The 25,021-nt window shown below is 41.2% G+C and overlaps 1 protein-coding gene across 2 annotated transcripts in view; it reads left to right on the forward strand.

Annotated features, from left to right (window-relative positions):
- The first annotated feature begins 2,927 nt into the window (after positions 1 to 2,927).
- Positions 2,928 to 25,021, forward strand: part of gas2l3 (growth arrest-specific 2 like 3) — a 28,297-nt gene continuing 6,203 nt past the window's right edge. The window contains exons 1-4 of one of the 2 annotated variants that reach the window (XM_080888050.1): positions 2,928 to 3,056; positions 16,917 to 16,972; positions 23,689 to 23,875; positions 24,783 to 24,901. In XM_080888050.1, coding sequence (XP_080744176.1) covers positions 16,949 to 16,972; positions 23,689 to 23,875; positions 24,783 to 24,901 — 330 coding nt within the window. In that variant the 5' untranslated portion in view covers positions 2,928 to 3,056; positions 16,917 to 16,948. Of the gene's footprint in view, positions 3,057 to 14,552; positions 14,712 to 16,916; positions 16,973 to 23,688; positions 23,876 to 24,782; positions 24,902 to 25,021 lie in introns of those variants that run through there. The other variant, XM_080888051.1, reaches the window with a different exon arrangement.

Consider the following 25,021-nt stretch of genomic DNA (forward strand, 5'->3'; position numbering starts at 1 on the left):
TTTAGAGGGATGAAGATTTTTAGGAGAGAGATCAGTGGACTTTCTAACCAGACTGTTTAAGACAATCTTGGAGAGTTAGGATGACTGAAGAATGGAGAAGACGTGCACTGACTGATGTGCAGAGCTGTAGTAACTAAAGAGGGTTAGAGGGAAGTTGCTTAACCAAATCATGAAGCTGTGGGGAAGAGCTGTTGAAGCTAGGCTCAGAACAAAGGTGACAATCAGTGAATAGCAGTATGACTTCATACTAAAAAAAGAAAGAGTGTACAGATGTGATGTTTGCTTTGAGTTTGATGGGGAAGTATAAGAAAGTCAGAAGGAGCTGTGCTATATCTTTGTAGATGAAAGAAAGAGTATGATAGAGTACCAAGACAGGAAGTCAGGAGTGGCAGAGGAGTATGAGGACAGTGAGACAGTATGGAGGTGTGTGATGGGAGTGACAGACGGGTTCAAGGTGCTGCTGGTGGGATTAGACCTGCTCTGACCCCCTTCTTGTTTGCAGCGGTGATGGGCATACTGACAGTTAACGTCAGGCAGGATTCTCTGTGGACTATGATATTTGTAGATTGTGATCTATAGTGAGATTAGGGGGCAGGTGGAAGAGAGGTTGCAGAGGCGGAGTTATGCACTGAAGACAGAATACATGTGTGTGAATGACACGGAGACCGATGGAAAGGTGAACATGTCAGGAGCAGAGATCTGTAAGGTAGATTTAAATCCCTGGGGTCAGCCATCCAAGGCAATGAACAGCACACAGGAGAGGTGAAGAAGCAAGCATAGGTAGGATGTAGTAAGTGAAGCAAACTCAGAAAAGAATGAATACCTGTATGTCATCTCTGTTGCAGTGCAGACAAAATGTTTGTATGCAATGACAACTGTTCACTGTCACTAGGTGGCACTTATGTGTCACTAGATATTCTGGTCTTATGAATGGTTTACAGTCCGACTTAACTGGAGTGGATAATTATTACTAATATCAGTAACAGCTCTGTTCTCATAAAGTGTTAAGCTGAAACTGGCACGCCCGAGTAAAATCCAGAAATTGATTGTTAAACGTCTGAATTGCCACCATAAAAAGGCTGATCTGGCAATAAAAGAACACCCTCTGAGTCACCCTCTTACTGCCAACCGGCACTTTCCCAGTTTGTAGGAAGTAACTGTGGCTCACTTGTAATAACAGAAACACACAGATTTGAACAAACAGAGAAAAAACATCACAATGCAGAAAGAACTCAGCAGTGAGGAGTGAAACATGGATTGGAAAACAGACTTTGTCCTCAGCTTCAACTAGTATTACAAGGCTGTTTCAAGCTTATTAATAACGCCTGGTTTGGCTTGAATTATGGTAGTAGTAGCAAATATTGTATGGCCATCATGAAATTTCATGATTAAAAGGAGCAGCTTGTTGTGAAATGTCAAAATCCATTACACCAGTAGCATTTAACAAGTTTCACGTGTGTTTTCTATTTGACAGCTGAACATTATTCAGTTTCAGGAAACTTAAAAACGGCATCTGACAAGGGTGTGGCTGAAACTCAACACAAACCTGACCTCTTTTCCCCTCAGGAGACCCTGAATAGTACATTAAAAAATACTTTGATGTGTGTGAAGGGACTCATCCTCTTATTGTTGGCTACAAAGTAGGGCAGTGTTTGTTCTTCTTCTTCATGTGTTTGACACATATCAACCAGGACTGGCACACTTTTCAGGGACTCCAAAACATCAAGCTAGACGTCTGCCTTTGCATCTCCCACATTTTCCAAAATAAAATATATATTTTTTGCTAATCCTGTAGTGAACATGTTTAAATTAACCCTCATTCACCATTTACCTTACAATTTCTATCTTTGAATTGCCACTCTACTGCCATGTGAACTATGTGTCACCAATAACAGCACAATACACTTGTTTATTGTTGTGCCCCAGCATTTATCTTCTTCTCAGTCTTGCCATCTTAATACAGAATCAGCTGGCTTCGCTCAGCATTTCAATGTATTTACTGTGAGCAGATCAATGTGAATATCGATAGCAATCCTGGTATTGGTATCAGATTGATACTAGTGCGATAAAATCGATACTGTCAAGAATCGGCTGTGCACAGCAGGCAGGAGAGGACCCAAACGCAGACTCGCAGATGGAACGTGAACTCAAAACAAACCTTTATTTGCTTAAAGGAAAGTAATACAAAACTATACTGGGAAATTATATGAACTGAACACACAGAGAGGCACACAGGGAAACACACAACCATTAGGGAAAGCGTGGAGACGCTGACAAAAATAATTTGCTGTATTGCACACCAATACCATGTGCACCAGTATTTCTGCCACCTGTCTGTATCTTTGAGAGAGAGAAATGCACACAATGAAACTCAGTGATGAAATGTTTGTACTTTGGAGCAAAGCAAGCCCATTTTATCGCAATATTAAAGCAGCATTGGAGTATTGGAGTTAATGTGAGGTACAGGTTTCTATATGTTTGCGTTTAACTCTGCTCAAAGTATTTTGAAGAGGGAAGCTGGAAAAATGGGCCGGAGCCCTCAAAATCCCCTAACGGTATAAAAAATTGGATTGTAGAATACTATATACGCTTATGTTCAGTATATTTTTATAACTTTAACTAATTATAACTACACAAATGCTTGCCCATTTAATTCCAGAGAGAATTGTTGCACTCTTTAATACAACATGACCAAGAAACAAAAACAACAAAAACACAGAAGAAGAAAAGGTGAATGTTTGAGCCTATAGTTCATTTCAGTCATTGGTTGTTTCAAAGAAAACTCCTACTGGAACGCCTTCACCGCTGAGTTATGCACTTTTCCCATGTTTTTTCTTTCTATGAATGGATTTCAGTAAAATGACCCTCAGGTGAGGCTGAGGCTCCGCCCCCAGCAGAGCGAACGCTCTGATTGGCTGGTTCGAACAGCGCTGCCCACAAATATCCAGCAGCAGTGGCGACTCTGGAGAAAATTAGTGGCGAGGAGTCACACAAGTCAACATTTCCACAAGGAGTAGAAGTTTTTCGTCAAGAGTCTGCTTCCTGCTCAGCCGCTGGTAAGTCTGAAACTGTTACTTTCTTTGTCACAGGAAATAAATAAAAGAAGGAAAATGTATCTGAAAGTTTTCGCCTGTGCAGAGGTTGTCTGCGGGTCCTCCCGAAAATCTTTGAGGGAGCCTCGTGGACTGTGCTAACACGGTTCCGACTAAAGCGCCGTTATTTTTCCAGAACCAGAGAATATAAACTGAATTATATACGGCTTTTAATAGGTCTCTGAATTAAAATAAAAATATTCAGACGTGTTCCTGACTGTGTCTATTTTGTTTTGGTTTTTTTGTTGTTGGTTTTTAGAGAAAACTCTGTTTTTGAAGCACAGGTCAAGTTTGCTTTTAAAAGTTGGTTGCCTATTTTTTTTATTATTATTATCGTAGTTAACTGTTCTGTGGGACAGTTGCTTTTCTCTTCATACATACTGTAATTATGTTTTGAGGCACTTTGCAAACCATTTCGCATCCTTGAACTGTAAAGATTCCTCTTGACAGGTCTGTGCGTGCTGCTGCGGTGTGTGTGGCGACGCCTCCCGATATGGAGCAAGGCCAAATTTAGGGTGGGAATAAATAGTTAAGAGGATTAGCAGTTTACTAGTACATATCTAACCTAGGAGACTGTGTGTCGAGGTGTTGCAGGGGTAGAGGCTGAAGGCGATGATGTGTTTGTAGGGTGGATCGATATCAACACCGGTGTTGGTATCGATACTAGCTTGATAGGATCGATACTTTGTTTCTGTCCTCTAATTCAGTATGTAGCCAGCTGACTTGTCTTACATAATTACATATCTTTAAAATATATTTCTTGGAAATGCAAAAATACACTTCAAACATACGTTATGTAAAATGTCTGAACTTTTTGTGTTAACTGTAAGTTCGGTTTTATTTTTAGCCTATAGCACGTTTAGACATAAGACGTTGATCCAAAAATGTGTGCAGAATTTGGTGAACCTGGCCCTGTATTTATTTTATATTGGATCGATACCAACATTTGCAGTATTGCACAGCATTATGTTTGTTGACAGTAGAGTAATATAAAGAGTAGGTTAGATTAGCAGCTCTCATGCAGCTGTTTTTGCATCAAAGAGCGCCCGCTGTGCCCACACAGTGAAGAGGGAGTACTTTTACATGAAGTCTCGGGTCCTTGACAATCCTCCTTTCCTGCTGGAGGAAGAGGGATGAAGTAAAAGACCCGCAGGTGCTTCCTGCAAAGAGTGTAACAAAAGGGAAGGACCATTCACACATTGCGCCATAGGTGCTGGCAATCAGTTCATGGTTGTTTATTTTTGTCTCACAACAAGAAGACTTTTTTCTTTTTTCCCCTGCTGCCTTTAGCTCGTCAGCCTCAATAACAAAAAGAAAATGAATATTTTAGCATTTTATAGACAGATCCTATATAGTACATCATATCTGTTAATCTCACCATAATTGCTGGGTGTGAACATGCCGCTGGTTTGACCTGCACAGTCCGTTTAGAAAGTGACTTCGATCATTAGGATTAGCATCAGTGATCAGGTTAATGTATTTGTTGTGCCATGTTTAGCTCTATTCACACTGCTGCTATTCTTAGATGCCCAGATGAAATCCTGTTATCAGGCTGGACTTTATCCAGCATCTGAAAGTTGAGCCACGCAATCCAACTGTTAATGTAGTGCTTGTTTAAAACAAACAAACAAAGGGCTTCTATTTTTTTGCTCCTTGTTGGACTTGTTGAAACCATTACTGTTCTTGTTAGCTGAAGTCTGTATAGTTGTCGTCATTGGTGCACCACGTTAATGAAGGGGAAAAAAGTAATAGTTTTATTTCAATTTTGTTTTTTTCACAATCATTGGGGGCATTACCATTAGGCTTACCATTAATCACATCGTTATTATGGTTCGGCTTACCATATTCTTATACCAGCGCTAATGCTGAGTTTGGGTTTTTTTTTTTTTTTTGTTTTTTTTGGTTCTTTTTTTAGGTTGTGACAAGTCCACACCATCCGAGGCTGACCTGTAGCTCTCGCTGTCAGACGTTCCTGGGCTTATCTTGTAGCTGGGTGTGCTAAGAAAACATAAATGCACGGTGTCACTGATAACGAAATGGAACACTTTTCTATCTCATAAAAATTCATATCTGTGTTTATCATTATTATGGAAAATGTGATATGCCCCACCCCTACCATAATCTAAGCTCTGGTATACTCTGCTAGAGGAGACCAAAAGGAAGCAAAAAGGAGACTGATGACTACGTTTGTTTGCAAGGTGGTCTCAAACACAAATCCAGATAATTTCTAATGTTGATTTATGTTTGATAAATGTGTAAATATTCAAATGTTTGAAAATACGTATATGAGTGGTGTGTTCACAGGTTTCTTTGCTGAAAAATTGCTACCGTAATCCACAATTAAATGGCTGGTTTTTGAAGTCCTCTAGAACAGAGGTCCCCAACCGGTCCGTGAGTCGTTTGGTACCGGACCGTAAGAGTTGAGGCTCAGGTGTGAAATTTATGGTTTTCAGGGTTTTTATTGGTTTTAAACAATAAAAACAATTTATTTATTTTTTTAAAATTGTTTTTATCATTAACTCCGTTTCCCTGGAGCTTTTCCCGTGTGTTATGAATGAATCTTCCCTTTTTGGTTTTATTTTGTTGTATTTACACCTTATAGGCTGGTTTTGTTGAACTTGTTGACTACTTTTTTCTTTTTTTTATTAAATTTGATTCCCTTGGCACTGTGCTCTCATCTAGACTGTAATCTGTCTCCAGATTGACAACAATACAGTGGCTCACTTTGTTTCAGACATGGCTGTCGTTGGCCTGCTCTTGATAATTGAGTGCACACATGAGCAGCAACCTCATTTCCAGCTATCTTCATAATCACCATCTGCTTGATCTTTGGCATCAGGCCTCATGTTTTGGACCTGCCAAGGCTCCCTGAAGCCCCTCATCCCCTTCCTGTAAGCTATATCCTAAATAAATGAGGGCTAATCCAAGATTTCATTACCATCTCTATTGTGTCCACACATGCAGCATCTCAGCCCATGTGCCCACAGCATGTTTAACTCATTAAGGCCTGCTTTGTCTTGTGTGTGAATTTAAAAAAAAAACCCCAAAAAAAGTAAGGGATGCTAATGCTTGATAGGTGGAGGTCTGTAAATGGTGCAGAGCGCAGCTGACATGCATGCATTATTCATAGGTGGTGTTTAATATCCAGAGTCGTTCAGTTGTGCAGTAATTGGAATGGTGGTGGGATCAGCTGGAGCAGCAGTTAAACCATTAGTGTCTGCAAGAAGAACTCCATTGATGATTGTCTTCAGATCTATTAAAATCTACAACTACTTGGTCCTCGGTTGAGGAATTATTAAATAATATTGTTTGTAACCTGCCTCTCTCTAAAAATATTTAATTCCCAATTACTTTGTTTGCAATTGGTAGTAATCAGCCGCCCCTTCTTTAAGCCTCTTGCAGCTTTAGTGGGTGCAGCGTAGCTCAATGTGAACTTTTGCTACGCCTGCTGCACCCTCTGATTAAACGCAGGGCCCGCCGGTATTACTGCTTTCTAGCATGTGAACTGTCTGAACAAGGATGATCATTTGTTAGTAAGTCTGTGTTTTTTTGTTTTTTTGTTTTTTTTGTTTTTTTCAGATAACAAAAATTGTCTTGTTTCAGTTGCGCCATTTGGGGCTCACCTAAAAATGTAACTTGGTGTGAGTTATCTGGCTTGGGACGGGCAGTAGGAGTGTCGGGGCTGGTGACCCAGTGGGCAGGCTTATATAATATAACTGTAGGGAACACAGACTTTGAAAAGGTGCATGTTTATGATTTATCTGAGATAGGGCTGAACGATTATGGAAAATAATCTAATTGCGATTTTTTTTTTTTTTTTTTTTTTTTTTTTTTGCCCCAATATTGCGATGCGATATGCGATTATTTTTTTAAGGTCTTTGTCTTCTGTATTATTAAACAAAGACAAGCAATACATCATATAGTATGGCCAATACTATATTACATTAATTTTAAACTGTTCTTTCCTGGAAGACAGACCTCTGTTATGATGACATGAGGTGATGCATGAATTGATGACTGACATTTTTATTTAACTTCTTCAATCACAACAGTATATTTGAACATACACAATAGTTTATTTTTAGCTTACAAACATCTGAGCATAAAGTGCTGACAAGGAACCCTGGTGTAAACATTAAAATGAAAGTCAGTACAATGTGCAGATTGCAGAAATATACATAAACAAAATCAGTGGCTTTACCACACTCAGTTTTTCGACATCTGTGAACTACTAGACAGTCATTCAATTAAAAAATAATATTAAATAAATAAAACTAATAAATAAAAAATACACACATCTTACTGATCTCTGCAGTCAGTAACATTACACATAAAGTGCAAACATAATAGCAATTGTATAAACACACACACAAACACGCCTTTAAAATTTAAAGGCGTGAAATTGGACGGTCTAGTTCTGATTAGCGTCACCGCTGTCTCGGTGGAGTTTAATAAACTCGGCCGTCTGCTTCTTGCTATCTAAAATATAACCAGACACTGGTGTAAATTCTCGACTATCTCATACTTCTGTTTAATAAGTTTTCTGTTTGACGTTTAGTCAGCTGTGTGAAAACCAAGGAGGAACCCACCCGGGGGATTAATAAAGTTTTATTTTATCTAATCTAATAACTTTAATCTCAGCCAAACCGATTTACTCACGAACAAACAAAACACTGAAAAAAGCCCAACAATAACATTTTTAGGTTGTCTAAGTGACTTATATATTACGTTTAACCCGAGCAGCGAAACTCCGCGGTGATCTGAAAATGATGTGCCGGGAGTTGTGCCGTTCTCGGCCGCATCAGTAACCCTCGAGCTCCCGGCTAGCTGTCGAGCTGGTGGGTAGCAGACGCCTCTGAAAACGTCGAAGCACTTTTGCAAATATGGGATATCTTGATAAACCGAGCAGATATTTGATGTTTACACAACTACTTTCTCGCCTGAAAATATGTTAAAAGTTTATTTTGTGACCCAGAAAGATTAGTATGAGTAATTTTAAAACTTAGTAGCGGCCGCCATTGCTGGAAACTGGAGTTTGGCTGGGCCGCGCTATGAATTCTGGGATATGGTAGTAATTTGGACAGCCTTATAATCGCAGTATAATCGCAGCCTTTGCGGTTAGAAAATTGCACTTGATCATGTCGCGATATTATCGCAAATGCGATTATATCGTTCAGCCCTAATCTGAGAGGGAACTTTAGATTTGTGTTTTGTTTTTTTTTTTGTTTGTTTTTTTTGGTTAAAACTGTGTACATACTATAGAAATCTGGAACATTCAGCACTCTCTGAACTAGCTGAACTCAATCATTTCACGATTTCACAGTTGAGTTAAGCTCATTTGACTAGTTCGTTTTTTTTTGTTTTTTTTTAATGAAATGAATAAAGGATCAGCTGACTGATTCAGCTGTAAATAAACTTTTTGTTTTAATGTATAAATTAATGTATAAACATTTAAATACACTATAAAAGTAAATGTGTTGTAGGCAAATCATCTTGCATTCAGATGCTGTAGCTGCTTCTTTTGGGGGGGTTTTTCCCCTCCTGATCAGTCCTTCCACCTCATCTTGGCACCAGTGAGGCTCATTGTGTTAAAGGTGCCCCAGATTTTAAAAGTTTCATGCCCTCTTAAACTGATTTGTTACTGAACAAAAATGTGGCTAATAAGGCTGAGCTCAACAACCACTCGACCTTTTACATCTCTCTGGCCTGACTCTGTGAAGAATTGATAATGGCCAAGATGGATGTTTTGGGCTATAGGGACTTATCTGAACTGACCCTGATAAGACCTGTAGCATAGCAACACTGAGGCTCTGTGTGTGATTATTGACAGATGTCAGACATGGCAAAAGATAATGTCCGTGTGCCTGATTTTTCATATTATCAGTAAGGAAAATGATTAACTAACATGTTTACAGTGGAAAAGCATAGTCTGAGTCTGGCCACATTTCTGCAACTTTTTCCTTCCAGGTTTAACTTTCAGTACACAACGTCACATCCCAGGTCACTATTAATTCAATGAACTCATGGTGTTGTGCTTGTTCTAGCATTCACTAATAAATCTGTTTGGCTCTATTCTTCAACTGTGGTTGAATTGAAGAGGTCAGTGTAGTTGGTGTACACGTGAGGTCAGCAGACACAGCTCAGAGTAGGGATCTTGCCAAGTGTGGTGCATTTTAAGTGTTACCTTGCCTTGTCAAACACTGGTGATTGACGCAGCCAACTGACGGCTGATGTCACACAGGAACTTAATTTAAAAAAAACAAAACAAAGTCAACTGTGAAATTGGGGGAAAATGTCTGTTTGAACTGATGTTTGAAGCTTTGCAGCTGGTGTAGAACTTGGTTAGAGAAGGGGCTTGTTGCATTTTGGTGAAATCGGAGTCTTGACCAAGAAATATTTAATTTTTTTTTTTTTTTTTTTTTTTTTTAGTAGCTGTTAAAAGCTTAAAGCTCACTACAGATGAACAGAGTTGTTTGTCCTACAGCAGCCACTGTAGGTAGGACTGTGCACTTGAATTGGGAGCAATAAGAGAACAGAATTCATACTGCAGTCTGCAATCTACCGATCCCTAGTGGTGGTATTTTACACAATGTACTAAATAATGATGTGGACGTCGGAAAGGCTTTTCATAAATATGAGATCTTTTTGAATAACTGAACTTGGTGTGTTTTGGATAAATGCATGACTGATTATATATTTTGTGGAAAAGTTTGACTCCTAGGATGATTTTATTTGTGGTATTCCTTTTTATTGACCTAGACTTGGCTTCAATAATTTTCTTCAGCGGTCAAGGTTGTGGAAAGCTGGGTAAAAAGCCTGATCCTGAGTCAGCAGAAAGGGGTTTTGAAATCCTACAGTTGACCTGGTAACATGTATTGAGCCATGGATTAGCATCAACAAATCAAAATGGATTGGCAGGTGGCTCCCACTCATTTGAGCCTTTAAGATGGGCTTTGCTCCCACTGACTCGCCTCTAAGGAAAGGCTGCTCCAATGAGGACAAAGGAGTCAAGTCCAAGAAATGATTGAAAGGGAACGAGTCTTTTTACTGTGGAAAACCACGATTAGCAAGCCTGTGCAGGCCAGGGGTGGTGGTGGCTTTAGACAGAATAGTTTAATTAAAGATGCAGGGCTTAGTTAACTCATAGACTATTGAAGTATATTTACTTTTTCATTCTCCTCAACTGAATGAATTTCCTTCTGAACACAGTGCAGTTGGGCCCCATCTGTAATGAAAAGGAGGGAGACCAGGCTCCAAATGAAATGCTCCTTCGACAGAGTAATTAAGTCCAGACACAAAGGGCTCAGCAGGAAAGAGTTTAATAGGGGAGGAGTTGGTATTCTCTTGGGGTTAGTCGGGTCCAGCAGAACTTCTTTGGACTGCAGGAAGGCAAGGCAGCAGAGGGTTCACTGGCCCACAGCCACGTCACACTGCGGGTAAAAAGGACTGGGATATTACTCATCTATTTTCTCTGCTGGTGGTATTACATTAACCAGGCCATTGCTTTCACATTAAAAACATCTTAACTAAAAGGATGTCCAGCAGAATCCTTGTAGATTTCTAATTTATAGAAGGCCTGAATGTCATAGAAACAAACTGGCTTGTATGATTGGTATTACTGGTATTGGTCCGCTTCAGTCAATCTCTATGGATGTCCATGCTGACGTCCTGATTAGATATGTTAGCACGTTGGAGAAAAGAAGGTATGTGGCATCCATAACACATTATTATTATTATTATTATTATTATTTATTTATTATTATTTTTTTTAATACTGATGGACTTAAGTCATGCACTAATGAGACATGAGTTCTTCTACATCTCAAGAGATCCCTCGAGGACTTTTGGAGTTCACATGGCTAACTTTTCCTGTATCTTTACCCATGTTTACTCCATTTCCACCCCCCACCCACCAACACGTACACAGTGTCATCTAGTGGAAAATCAAAAGGACATCACCTCCCGAAACATTCTACTTTTAACTCATTACGTAATCTGCTCTCATTTCTGTTTTGCACTTATGCACGGGTGAGCGCATGAATCGCTGGAGCGCTGCAGGCAGCATGTGTGCGCCACGTGCTGTGTGTGTTGTGGTGACGGAGCGTCGTGGAGGTGGATGCGCTCTGCTGTCTGGAATAGCGTTGATCCTCTTAAATGATTACTGGCTACGACTGGAGAGAGGCGATCTGTGTTGGTAACATGCAGACAGATGCCTCATCCCCACCCTCAACAAAATGTGCACACAGCATCTATGTTGAGTTACGCTGCAGGGAAGCTCCAGCTAGGAATATTTCCTTTAAGTCCTATTAAAGTCTGAGTATTACGCATTATCTGAAACTGCATACACACTGAAGACTGCAGTGGTCATGTAGATGGACCATCTTGAAAGGGGCTTCTTTCTACACCAAGGGAGTAAAACCTGTAACAAAGTGTTTCTTACTCATAGCTAAGGCTGGGCCATATCATACCGTTCATGGTAATACTGGTATAATGTTGGGCAACGATAAGAAAATATCGCGATGTGGGTAAAACGCGCATGAGCAGTGCCTTTGTTTTTATACGCACATGGCAGGAACGGAGAATGAGAAGGGCGAAAGCGGATTGTTGAATGAAACGGATGAGCCAGAATTGGTTTGTAAAAATGCTGCAACTTCAGTGGTGTGGAACTGGTTTAGCTTTCGTCTGTCAGATACACAACAAAGCACTATTTTTGGTAGAGCATGCTAGCGGGCCGTCGTTATTACCATGTTTGTTTGTTTTTTGTTTTTTTTAACTACGGCACACTTAAAATCAATCCTTTGATTTTTCTAAAAATCGACAGTGCCCCTTATAATCCCGTGTACCTTATGTATGAATAGGGATGGGTATTGTTTAGGTTTCATCCAATACCGGTGCCAAACCGGTACTTTTGAAACGGTACCGGTGCTTAAAGAACGGAGAACACAAAATTGGTCCAAAAACCTCATGTTCAGCTGTTTTTGTTTGTTTGTTTGTTGTTGTTGTTTTTTTTTTGTTGTTTTTTTTGTTGTTTTTTTTGTAAAAAGATAACAATGTTAGCCTTTTCTGCAGCTATGGGGCATATATGGTATCACTCTTGGCTGGAAGCAGTGCTTAAACAATGGGGAAAAAACACAAACTTTGTCCAAAAACCTCTCATGTTTAACTGTTTTCCACTTTTTCTTTGGTCATTTTTGCCTTTTTGGCCAGGGTGAAGGGAGTATCTGCCATCAAACAAGAGGACAGCCGCATGCTGCATCATCATCCGTCATCATTTCTGCTACACTGGCAGGGCTAGGGGCCAGGACTCTCCTCTTCGTGTTTTTGGGGGATGTTGCATAACAGGCAACCCACCCGCAGTAGATGTGCTCGGTGTGAGGTCTCACAGCAAGCTATCAAATACGGCGCATTTCTCAGGTTTTTAAAAAAAAAAACGCTATGCGTCGCCAGGTGTTTCATCGGATTTGAGGTGTTACCTCCTTTGACAGTATCACAGTATCAGCTTAAAGCACTTGTTGCAGGCTGCTGAGTTTGCATATTTTGCTGTGAAGTACAGCCAGACTTTTGGCCGCTTTGCCTTGGGCATTTTTAATCTGTAGCTCTGCTCTAAAAGAACGTACGTACCTGGCCCCGCCTACTATCCTCGGAAACGTAAAATGATTGGCTAGAATTAAAAGTGTATTACAGCTCAGGAAAAAAAAAAGCACCGAAATAAAGCACCGAAATGTGCGCTGCTTTTCAGTCTGGTTACTACCGTTTATGTCAGAACCGGTGCCATCATGGCACCGGATACCGGTACCCATCCCTATGTATGAATTCTGGTTGTATTTAGTACAACTTTGCTAAGCTACGAACCCGCACCGCTTGATGGCTCTTGATTTTAAGAGCCAGGATATTGAAGAAAAAGAAAAAAAAAATCCTGTCGACAAGAGCTGTAAGTTGATGAAGACGCATTCCATATGGATTGAAGAGTGCTGATGTTCCCTGATGTTTTCCTCTTATCTAAATGTGAATGGGACATTATCACCAGCCTGAATTAGTCTGAGATTGATAAAATTGATCTCAACCTTACCCTGATCCCAACCAGTTATCTCTGCTATGCCAAATCATTCCTACCCTTAAGCTTTACCCCAATGATAAGTGTGCTGTAGCAAATGCACTAAATTACATGGAAACGTGGTTTAGAGGGGAACAGACTGGGCCCTTTTTTTTTCTTCCCTCAGACGACCTTGGAGGAATGTGCGTGGTAGTTCTCAGTGTCATAGAGTTAAACACTGCCCTTTCCAGTGTGCCACACCAAAGTTCACCATAGTGAAACGTGCTTTGTCTTCGCCTCCCCATTTTTTGACTTCAGCTCTCGCCCTCCTCTGTGCTTGACATTTGACTGTGTGTGGGTGCCTTTGGTCTCTATAGGAAATCGTGCTCTCAGGCTCTTCTGGAGCCCCAGATGCACACAACTGGAGTCCAGAGCCAAAGATTTGCCCTTTGTCCAGTGTTGTTGAGCGTGACCCGTCACGAATGCATGTATGCCGAAAAGAAGCAGAGCCATTCTGGATCTTTAGAACTCTAAATGTCGCCATGTTTTCCCACTGCCTCTGGGTATTTTGCTTTGTAGCCCTGAGGTTATGTCCAAAGCGTGCTTTAAAAGACTTCACTGAAATCCTCTTAAGCTTGACGTAGATGTAACAAATCATGCTTCTCAGTGCTCGGTCTCTGACCTAATCTGTCAGTTATTGCCAATACCCATACTGCAACAGTCACACACATTCCCCTGAACTTTATCTCAAATCTTAAAAAAAAAAATGTTGTTTGATCTTGAGCAACACAGGAATTACTCGGAGAATGTTGTGATATCCTGCAGAGAATTAGACAATCTACAGATGCTGTGGCAAGTCAACAATCTGGGTTTGATTGTCTACTTGAAACAACTGTGTCAGACCAACATCTGGGCATCTGATCCGATGATGTCATGTGTTCTGCTTTTGCCGCCTTGAAGTTTACTCTTTGAGGCAGTTTTCTTGAAGCCCTTTCCACATGGATGCTAATGTCATTTTCCTTTGCACCTGCGGCTTAACAACTGGAGAGGTTCTTACTGTTGGCCTGCCTCCATCCTCAAACACTCTGCTGGGTACTGGCTTGGAAGATTGTGTGGATGCTCTGGTGGGACAAGCCTGGGGGGGTTAGGGTTAGGCACCCTGATTGGAGAGTTCCTCATTTGGTTACTGGTTTTGAGGGGTGTGTGTGTGTGGGGGGGGGGGGGGGGAGGAGGAGAGTGGCAAGCTAACAAAACAATGGATGCTTTGTGAGAGGGGTCCCACCGTGACAGGATTGTTGGGGGGAGGAAGCAAGGGGGTGGTCAGGGCTTAGTGAAGCATAGCCACTTGATTAGTCAGGGCTCTCCCTTTGCACCTCCTCCCATCCATCTCTCGTCCCACCCTCCCTCCTTGTCATTCTCTCACTGCTTTTCCCTCCCCGCTAACTCGTGGAAGCAGAGACGTTGGAGCCGCTCTGCACGGACACATCGCAGGGTTTTCGGCTCGTCATTGAGGATGTTTTGGACATTGATCAGAGTTGCTTGTTGCAGCATCTTCCCTGACTGTCCGAAATGTTTGTTGTTCTCAGGTAAGTTGTCTCGTGTTGTCATCCTTTCTAGTCCACCCCGACCTGTCCTTGGTCGCTGACTTGCATTTCATCTCCGCTGGGCTGCAGTTGTGGTATTGGATGACTGTGCACAGTACTGTCGGGCTGGCTTCTGATGAACGAATCATTTCAGTGTCAGTTGTAGCGGTATTTTTATGTAAAGCTGCAGGAATGTATCTTTTTTATGTCAGTTTTATCAATCTGTTTATGACAACATCAGTGGAAAACACCAGAACAGTGAAATCCTGCAGTGTAGAAGTTTCACAAACCCATTTCACTTTCCATTTTGTGGTGGATATCAGCTGAGGTTTGTGTGTCCAAGGAGAATGTAGGGGTTGGTGTTGACAGACTATTGCCTCAGCTGCGTTGACCAAATTGTCAGTGTTATTAGGATCTCCATGCTTGGGATTGCTTTCTCACCCCACCCACTGTCTTTCTTTGTCAAACATACACGCCCTCGGGGACATTGGAGGGTCAGGGTAATCCCTCACATCCTGTGTGGGGAAAAATGCAGAGCAGCACTCCATCACTCCCTTTGTGAGAAAGTTTGATTCCCCCTAAACTCATTGCATGTCCTGCAAAAACAGCATGGACCTCCTTTTTAACGCAGAAGGTTGTTTGCTGTTTATATCTTTAACTTCCTTCTGTTATTTAACTCAGCACAGTCACATTTGGCTTTCCTGTCTAATTCGTTAATAAAACAGGCCCTCTGTGACTGAGAGATGAAGGAAAGCTATGAAAATTAAGTTTGGGAGAAGAGCCACATGGAATGGACTTTATGAAATAATCAACATGTGTCCAAATGGAGCTTAGAAGTCACTGTTCTCATAGGGCTCTGCCTTGACTCCAGAGTCCGCATGTTCCAGTGTAGGGTTGGCCAATAAGCAAAATTTATTGATTATAGTGCTGCACCTTCATTATTTGTATTAATTTATTTTTTTTGTACAGTCACTGAAATGTCAGAAAGTCCTGATTGCTAACAGCACACATTATCTACTCTTAAACTGATTTATTTATTTATTTTTTTGACTCACCAGCAAGACAAAGCAGCTTATGATTGGCTACATTGCCATTTCCACTTTGGATAAAGTTTGTAATGATGTTGTCATACACATGAAGCCGTAGTATTGGCAATACTTCACTTGATTTTAACCTAGCTAAATTACCAACTGTGTAAATTCTTCCAGCTAATACATAATTTGTCATTTTATCCTCACCTAGCTTTTGCTGTATGGGGGTTTGCCAAAGTACTGATTAAACAACTAGTCAATTGATTAATTTTTTGCATCATTCATAAAAATGACATGCCAAACCTTTTCCAGCTGTATTTTATGTTCATCATATTAATGGATGCAAAGATGTCACTTTGGTGTTTGGGGAAACTGAGATTTATTACATTGTTAATTTTAGGCTCATCATTAAGCAGGTTTAGCAACAGTGAGTGGCTGTCTAACTTGCAGGTCTTGTTGGCACACACAGCTTACATGTAGTGAAATGTGCTGTATAAATAATATTAGATTACCTGGATTTTACCCTGCTCTGAATATTAGTGCAATTTTTTTTTTTTTTTTTTTTAAACCCTCAAAGTTGGATAAATGAAGAACATTTTCCCCCTCTGTACGAATACAGAACGCCATATGTTCTCAGAATGAGTTTCATGGTGGAACCAGTTTTTAGAGAGAAGCCGGTTAGTCATCCACCTCATACTTGTGCAGCATTTCTCTTTGCTGTCCAGCAACACCAAGGTCTCAAGACTCTTAAGTGGATACCACTCCCACTGCTGTTTCAAAAGAAACGCCTAAAAAGCATGTCTTTTCATGCTGCACTAAAGTCAGCTAATCACCTCCAGATCCATATTAAATGCATCAACATGATGTGTTTATGCAGGAGTTAGTGAACTGTTCCTTTAAAACTCCCTTAGGTAGCTTTTAATCAGATACCCTGTGCATCTTGATTAGCAGTTTTCAGGAACGCAGATGCAGCTCTCTGGAATTTCTTGTTCGCATTCTTTATGTAAAAGGTAAATAAAAACAGCACAAGGATTTTTATTAAATTGAAAATGGTGCAAAGACAACACAAGATGTTTAAACACATTGTCCTTATTAGCATTTGCTGTTACGTTTTGCACTGTTGTAACTTCATTTAGTCTGAGACCTGTGTTTTTCTTTTTCCTTCATGTTTCTACAGAATGAAAAGGGGAATCATCTAGGATCAAAGTAATGGCTGTCCAGGCTGGCATCCAGGTAGGCTCATCCCCCATCTCAAGTCTGATATACATGAAGCTCACAAACACATGGATGTTTAATTTCAGTTTAAACCAGTGCTGTCCTCATTCTGGGCTTGTACAGCCACTATATATTTTAGCACATGCTGTAGTGCTAACTTGATTTTGAGTCCTTATCGTAGCGCCCCCTTTGGGCCAGTCAGAGCCTCAGTGCTATGCTGAGGGAAGAAGTTCCCACATACTGCACATTGTGGTGTTCAAATTAAAGAAGTGCAGACATCTGTCTTTCCACTCAACAACTGTGGTGAGCCCACCTGTGTTGCAGCATGCCATCTTGTTTTTGTTATGCATGTCTGACGTTCCACTGCTCAGACCCTGAGGAGTTTCCCCGCACATTTTTAAGGGGGGAGTGGGTGGAATGCACAATGGTTTTTATATATTTGTTTGTTTTTTCTTTCCCCCTCTCTCTACCCCTCCCAGCAACGAAGTGTTACCCATCCCAAAAACCAAAACAACACATGTATCATATTACAAATTTGTCACATGCTTTTCTCTGGTCTGGAAAGTCCTGGCTCTCGCTGCCTGTCTTGGACTGAAGATATGCAAAATATGTATCTCAGTGCTATGTGGATAACATGTGGCAGGAAAGCTCTCTGGCTGATGCCAATGTGTTGATGAGGCTTTTGGGAGCTGTCGATGAACTGTGGTTGGATGCTGCAGATTAAGAAAAGTTTACGTTACTTAGAAAGTTTGCCTGCGCCAGATAATATTCAGTTTCCTTTGTAGTTTATGTAGCACCGTCTCTTAAGTTTTCTTTTGTTTTCCCCAAATAATGGTTTGGTAGCACCAAACTATAATCTCAGTGAAATTTGGAATGTAAAAAACAGGGTAAATGAGAGTATAAAGGAAAAGATTTTGCTTGCCCAAAAAATGCATCGGCTGTTCACATGTGGAAGGAAGGTCCTTCTTTATAACTTTTAATTTGGATTATCAGACCTTTAGCAGCATCTCAAGTAGGGATGGGTATCGTTTAGGTTTTATCCGATACCGGTGCCAAATCGGTACTTTTGAAACGGTGCCGGTGCTTAAACGGTGCTCGAACCGGTGCTTAAAGAATGGAGAACACAGACTTTGTCCAAAAACCTCTCATGTTCAGCTGGGTGTTTTTTTTTTTTTTTTTTTTTTTTTTTTTTTTTTTGTAAAAAGATAACAATGTTAGCCTTTTCTGCAGCTATGTGGCATATATGGCATCACTCTTGGCTGGAAGCAGTGCTTAAACAATGGAAAAACCACAAACTTAAACCCTCTCATGTTTAACTGTTTCCCACTTTTTCTTTGGTCATTTTAGCCTTTTTGGCAGGGTGAAGGGAGTATCTGCCATCAAACAAGAAGACAGCCGCATGTAGCTATGATGATGTTTGCTAGTTCACCTTACATGCATTAATGTAATAACGTGGTTAGCCTACTCAACGTAAATTACACACGAACAACATGAAGCTACTCACGCAGAGAAGAACGGCTGCTGCTGCATCATCATCCGTCATCATTTCTGCTACACTGGCAGGGCTAGGGGCCAGGACTCTATTCTTCGGGTTTTTGGGGGATGTTGCTCCGGGTCCGATAACTGGCAACCCACCCGACGTGCACGGTGTGAGGTCTCGCAGCAAGCTATCAAATACGGCGCATTTCTCGGCTTTTAAAAAAAAACGCTATGCGTCGCCAGCTGTTTAATCGGATTCTTGGTGTTACCTCCTTTGACAGTATCACAGTATCAGCTTAAAGCACTTGTTGCAGGCTGCGGAGTTTGCATATTTTGCTGTGAAGTACAGCCAGACTTTTGACCGCTTCGCCTTGGACATTTTTAATCTGTAGCTCTGCTCTAACAGAACGTACGTACCTGGCCCCGCCTACTATCCTCGGAAACGTAAAATGATTGGCTAGAAGTGTATTACAGCTCAGGAAAAAAAAGCACCGAAATAAAGCACCGAAATGTGCGCTGCTTTTCGGTCTGGTTACTACCGTTTATGTCAGAACTGGTGCCATCATGGCACCGGACACCGGTACCCATCCCTAATCTCAAGCTTCTTCAGTGCCACAGAGCAGACCAAACAGACCAACGTAGATGGAGAAGAAGGGTATTTAGTGGGTTTTATTTTCCAAATATCAATCAGTCACCCTGTGAGGTTATTGATCCGTATCAGATTGTAGTGATGATGCAGACTGTAACACTGCAGCGACTTCCACAGCTCGACTCAGAGCTTCACTGCCCATGTAGAGCACCATCACATTCAATCGGTCACACACTGACTGCTCTGCTCACTCATGCTGAAGATGTTATTCACTCATGGAAGTCTAAGCAGCATATGCGTTCATCTATAATAGCGTCAGTACAAATGCAGCGATTATCATATGTAATGTCTGAGGCTTTGTTGCCCCTGAAACCTCTTGTGATAGTAGCTGTGGGTTAAAAATCACACCAAGATAAAATTAGATGGGCTTTTAGCAGAACTTTCCTATCACGTGAGAACACAAGATATGTGTTCTCAAGACTGAGATATCTGTAGACATAGACAGTGTATGTACGCACGCACACATATGGATGTATGGATTTATTTATTTTTGGGTGTGCACTGAGAACAAAAGTAGCAGGGGGGGCAGCAACATTAGCTTGAATTTGTAATGACCACAGTCACTTTCAGCTCTGCTTTGGTCTCCACCACCTCCTGGGGGGAATATCAAATTCCTTAACTGCCAAATGCTCAATATGCTGGTTGTTGCTAAAACAGAAAATGGATTAGCAGAAATGACTACAACCACTAAACAGACATAACAGACAGGAAAAACTTTAAGATGATAATGGTCACCTATAAACTCGACCAATCAGAAAGCTCATATCATTCTGAAAAGAACAGAGTGACTTTGCTAGCTTAGCCTAGCCAAACCAATCTGCTGTGGGTTTGTTATAATCCTAATGGGTTTAAAGGTCAGTCAGGCCATGGGAAGTAAGGAAAACTCTTACATTGGGAAATTATCCTTCAGATCCGGTTGAGCTACACAACATTTAACTTGATAAATTCTTGTTTTCAATGGACGTCTTTTGCATGAGTCATTGAAATAAAGATAAAAAAATGTTTTGCATTCACGTGACTTTCCTAGCTCGGTGTGCTCAGAACACTCCATAAAGACTCTTATTCACCCATTCACACACTGCTGCCATTGGGAGCAACTTGGTATTTAGCATTTTGCCCGAGGACACTTGGAGGTCAAACCACCAATGGTTTAATCAGGGGTCAACTTCTTTTACCACCCTCAGGATTAGTTAAAGAGAACACATCAAGATATTACTAGATGGAGAGAGATGTATAGATGTATCTCAGTGTTCCCCTTTGACCTTCTTACTATTTGCTATTGTTTGAGGGAATTTAATTGCCCTTGGTGTAAGTGGCTTAAGGTAAGAGCATCAGAAACTAGTAATTCAAGTAATTGGCAACATACAGGCATAAAGCCCCCCCTTTTTTTTTTTTTTTTTTTTTTTTTTTTTTTTTGGATTACCAATACACAATCCTGTACCTAATGAGTAAACAGAGAAGGGTTGTTTGGGGAGGGGTCAATGTTGAATGCCCCTATACTCTCCTTCATTAAGCTTTAAAACCTGAATGTTCACTGAGCCTACATACAGTCAGGTGCAAGTACTAGTTTGAGAAGTGATGTAAAAGGTGCTGTGCCGATTAGAATTGCTGCCTGACCACTGGGGATAATCCAAAGTTGCACTACGCTGCATGTTGCAAAAAATAACATGCGTTGTTGTGACTGTAGAGAACACCGTGGGCAGGTTAAGCTTCTGAGCTGTTGCGTAATCGGTGTCTTTTGAAGTGAGACAACCTTGAGACAGCGGGACTGTTCTGAACATCGGGCGTTTTGCCACTTTCCCGTGTTTTTAAGCTCCTCAACACTTTGGGGTCAAAGGTGATATGACATGGACGCACATGGGGCTTTATCTCAGTTCAGACAGATCCACTATCACCAAAGGATTATTTACATCTACCCTCATTCAGGTCTACCTGTACGAGTCTGTTTTGGCTCTTAAAGCTCTTCAAAGTGCAGACATTGGAAAGCTGCAGGCAGGGACCCCAACACAGAGCACATCAGCTTTCAGCAAAAAGAAATGTGATGATCGTTAAGTTAGAAATAACAAGAAAAGAGGTCCTGTTTTGGAGGTGGGTTGCAAAGCGGCTTGTATGTAGGCTAAAGCCTCAAATAGCACCTCATATAGCATCATTGTATCATCTAATTTAATTGATGCATGGAAGTTCATCAGCTGAGCCATCAGCTTGTATGAGCTGGCACTGTTGAACCCAACTTTATGACTCGTCTAACACTGTGAGATCAGGTGTGATTGAAACCTCTCACTCTACAAACAGGATTCAAGTTGGATGTTCGAGATGTATGGGAAACATAGGCTATGATGGTCGTGAATTTTGACCCTTACTGGTTTAAAAGTCAGAAATTCTGGCCCTCTGCTGCTTTCATGAGCTTTCCTCTTGAGAATCCCCCAGCTTAATGGCTGTGCCGTATTAAATCACCGGAGCAGAACCTCAAAGTCAAAATGTGATTTGCAAAAATGGAGGGCACACAGCATGATTGTGTTGTTGTTTTTTTTTTTTTTTTTTTGTTTTTTTTTTTTGTTTTTTTTTTTTTGCAGTTAAACTGTATAGGAAGAGTGTGTTTTTGTTTTTTGTTTTTCCCCCACTTTTCTCTCTGGAATCCTCATAAGACTGCATATTGACATTGAAGGTTAAAGACCAAGTTCACACAGTCCTAATAAGTTCTTAATCTCTTATAACCTAAAATGAGGGACAATCATGCCCCCAGTTCCTTGAAATTCCCTTTTTAATGTAGTTTTATTTACTATAAAGATAAATGCATCTTGCCAAAGACTCAATATCCCTAATTCAGTGCTTCATTGTTTACAAGACTACTCGAAGCTTGCACATACAGTATCCTGAACAGTGTCTGGGATAGCTCAAAGTATCAGTACAGGCCCATTACTGTATAACAGTCTCTCTCTGTTCCGCTGCCCAGAAGGTTTCCTGTTTGTGAATTAGCGTTTGCTGAGCGAATGCAATTCATTCAAGGCCTCAACAAGACTGCGGTTTGTTTTAAGCACAGTGGACTCAGTGTCCCCTTTTTGCTCAATGGTATGAGATGGATGCAAAGATTAAAGACTGTATCCTAGACAGATGTCAGCATACAGGGTAGGAGGCGGTGGGGGTGTCATCCTGAAGTGAGTTATGTAATGTCTGGACGAGCTGTTACGGTGCACATCTGCTGCTGGTTTCTAGATTACATGGTCGGCTGCCTGTAAACAATCAAAAACTTAAGAACAAAATGGGGTAACTAGTTTGTGCACTTGCATCACACACCATACAGACTACACACACTCGGGGAGAAGAAGCTTTAGCTTTGTCTTTTACGTGACCACATTGCTAATACTCTGACAATCAAGGTTAATGCTATACACAGATGACTTTGCAACCCCATCAGATGTTGTCTCAGGAGTATTTTCTTTCTCTACTTTCTTTTTAAATCAGATTTAGTGACTTAAACCAATGACTAAAAAAGTGAGGGAGAATGGAAAGGGAGTGTGTGTGTGACAGAAGATATGAACATGATGAGACATCACTGTCTCGAGCTGGGGTCAGCAGCTCACTCCAGGCAAAACATGTATTTATTTGTTTTTAGGTCTGTCAGGAAAAAAAAATGATAAAGTGAATAATGGCTTTTAGTTAGACATGATCTCAATTAAAGTAAAACTGAAACACACAAACTGATGATGGAAGGTTTAAAAACAGGCTGAGCTTCAGTGGATCTGTTAGAGCATGTTGTGTGGAGTGTGTGTTCACAGAAGTGAAGTGTGCTGTGACGGCATCCCTGACACGTCCTCTCTGCATGGATGGCTCCCATAAATTCCCCTCATTCTCTCAGTGCTGGGCTGAATGGGTAGGTAGGCTATCATAATGTTGCAGAGAGCCAGTCGTGGAATGATTCCTAATCTTTAGTCATTTTTCAGTGTCTTTTAAAAAAAGTCTGTGGACTTGGTGTTTTCACAGACTGTGTGCTGACTGAGGCATGCTCAGACTTATAACACAGCTCCTCATGGAAAAGATAATATTTTCTGTGCATTTGTCTGAACAACAAAAGCCTGGAGGTAAAGGAAGTAAGAGTCGGAGAACAGGTAGCTTACCTGCTTTCAAGCAGGACAAACTCTGCTCTGCTGTTCCTCTGAAGTCCACTTGTGTTGCATTCAGCTGATTGGACATGACTTGTATTGACGGTGTGTGCCTTTCCAAGACTCGATAGTTTAGTTTGTGTCAAAGCACAAACCAAGCCCTGACATCCAAGACAGTTGGCAGCATTTAACCTCCTAAGACCCGAACTCTTCCACGGCATGCATTTTTAATTTCTCTTTGATATTTGGGCTGATTGGGGCCCGATGAATGTAAAAACAAAGAATTACCAGATTTTTATTTTTTATTTTATTTCGATAGAACAGTGGTAGTATAGTGTCCTCGTAAGTGGATATCAGGCCCCTGTAGAGCAAAATTGAGTATCTGGGTCTAAATAACCAAAAATGTCCACATATGTGGACGCCAGGTCCTAGGAGGTTAAAACAGTAATTTGTGTTCTTGATTTTATTTAATTGTTTTTCCTACATGTGCGATTCTTTGTTTCCAGGTGTGGTTTGGGGAGAAGTTTGACGCCCCCTCACTGAGCCCCAAGAGCCCTCGCAGCCCATTAGTGCAGCGGCACGGCCCCGGCCTCACAAATGTCTTCCAGTATGACCAGTGGTTGGCGGTGCGGCACGAGGCCACGCTGGTGCCCATGCAGGGGGACTTGGCCATATGGCTCACTGGCATGCTGGGTAAGCATCAGCTGTTCTGCATCACTTTTTCTTAAACGTTTCCAGGCGTATTATAAAACCGTGCCTGTGTCCAAACCTGTGCGTTTGGGAATTAACAGCTGACGGTTGCATGTGAACAGTTTCCACCTCCAGGCTAGGAAAGTACTGAAGCGCTATTGACACGGGTTTCCCATGTAATTGGATTTGAATGCCGCTATTCCCAACCAGCTCATAGCAAACCACAGTGGAACCAAATCTTTCATTTTGTCCGTGTGTGCTATTCTACTGACATTGTCTCTTTTAGAATATAGGAGGAAATCAAAGCTGACTGGTAACTCTATTGTTGTTGCTGAATACGTTTGTGTTTTCAGAGGCAGACTTTGAGTTTTCTCATGAGGAATGTGGGCAGGTGCTGACACTAAATGTAAATTATTGGTACCATGACTACAAAGACCCACATTATAAGATTTGTTTTAAACTGTTTGACCATTGATCATCAATCCTGAGAGGCTGGACGTTGCAGAAGCAGGTGGCAAACGGTGGGTAAAGTTCCAGGCCTCGGGGGCTCACTGTTGTTGTTGGAAAATAAACTTTTGCAGAGCAATCGTTCTCACTTTGCGGGACGGTATCGTGGATTTTGTTCCCTTGGTAGCCTTTGTAGAGTTGCCTAGAGCGGTGATTTTTAACAATAAAGAGTCGTGGGAACGCTAGAATTCCTTCAGTAGGCTCTTGCTGAAAAGCTGAAGTCTTTCAGTGTGGTATCTGTTTAAACAAAAGGACAACAAAAGGCTTTTGTTTTGTGAACGTGATCTTTTCAAAGAACTGGAAAAAACCAGGTAAGGTAGGCTGTTTTAGCATTGAGCTCGGTTACTGTGAGTAGAGATTATTCTGTAATTTAGAAAATATAATAAACTCCTCTCTTTTCCAGGAGAGGAGGTGAGAGCCGAGGTCTTCATGGAGGACCTGAATAATGGTGTGAAGCTCTGCAAGCTTATCGGTGTGCTGCAGACTAAGATCGCTGAGAGCTGCCCCTCTGCGCTTAGCAAGGTGAGTCACGCGGCTCAGCTTTCCTGCTCTCACATAAGGAATGTTTGGGAAGACCTATGAACGCCCAGTATGATGAAACTAAATGAATTTCCTGGACATACAGTCCTTTGTGCCGTGTGT

The sequence above is a fragment of the Rhamphochromis sp. 'chilingali' genome, assembly GCF_963969265.1.
Source record: "Rhamphochromis sp. 'chilingali' genome assembly, chromosome: 7".
NCBI classification, from domain to species: domain Eukaryota; kingdom Metazoa; phylum Chordata; class Actinopteri; order Cichliformes; family Cichlidae; genus Rhamphochromis; species Rhamphochromis sp. 'chilingali'.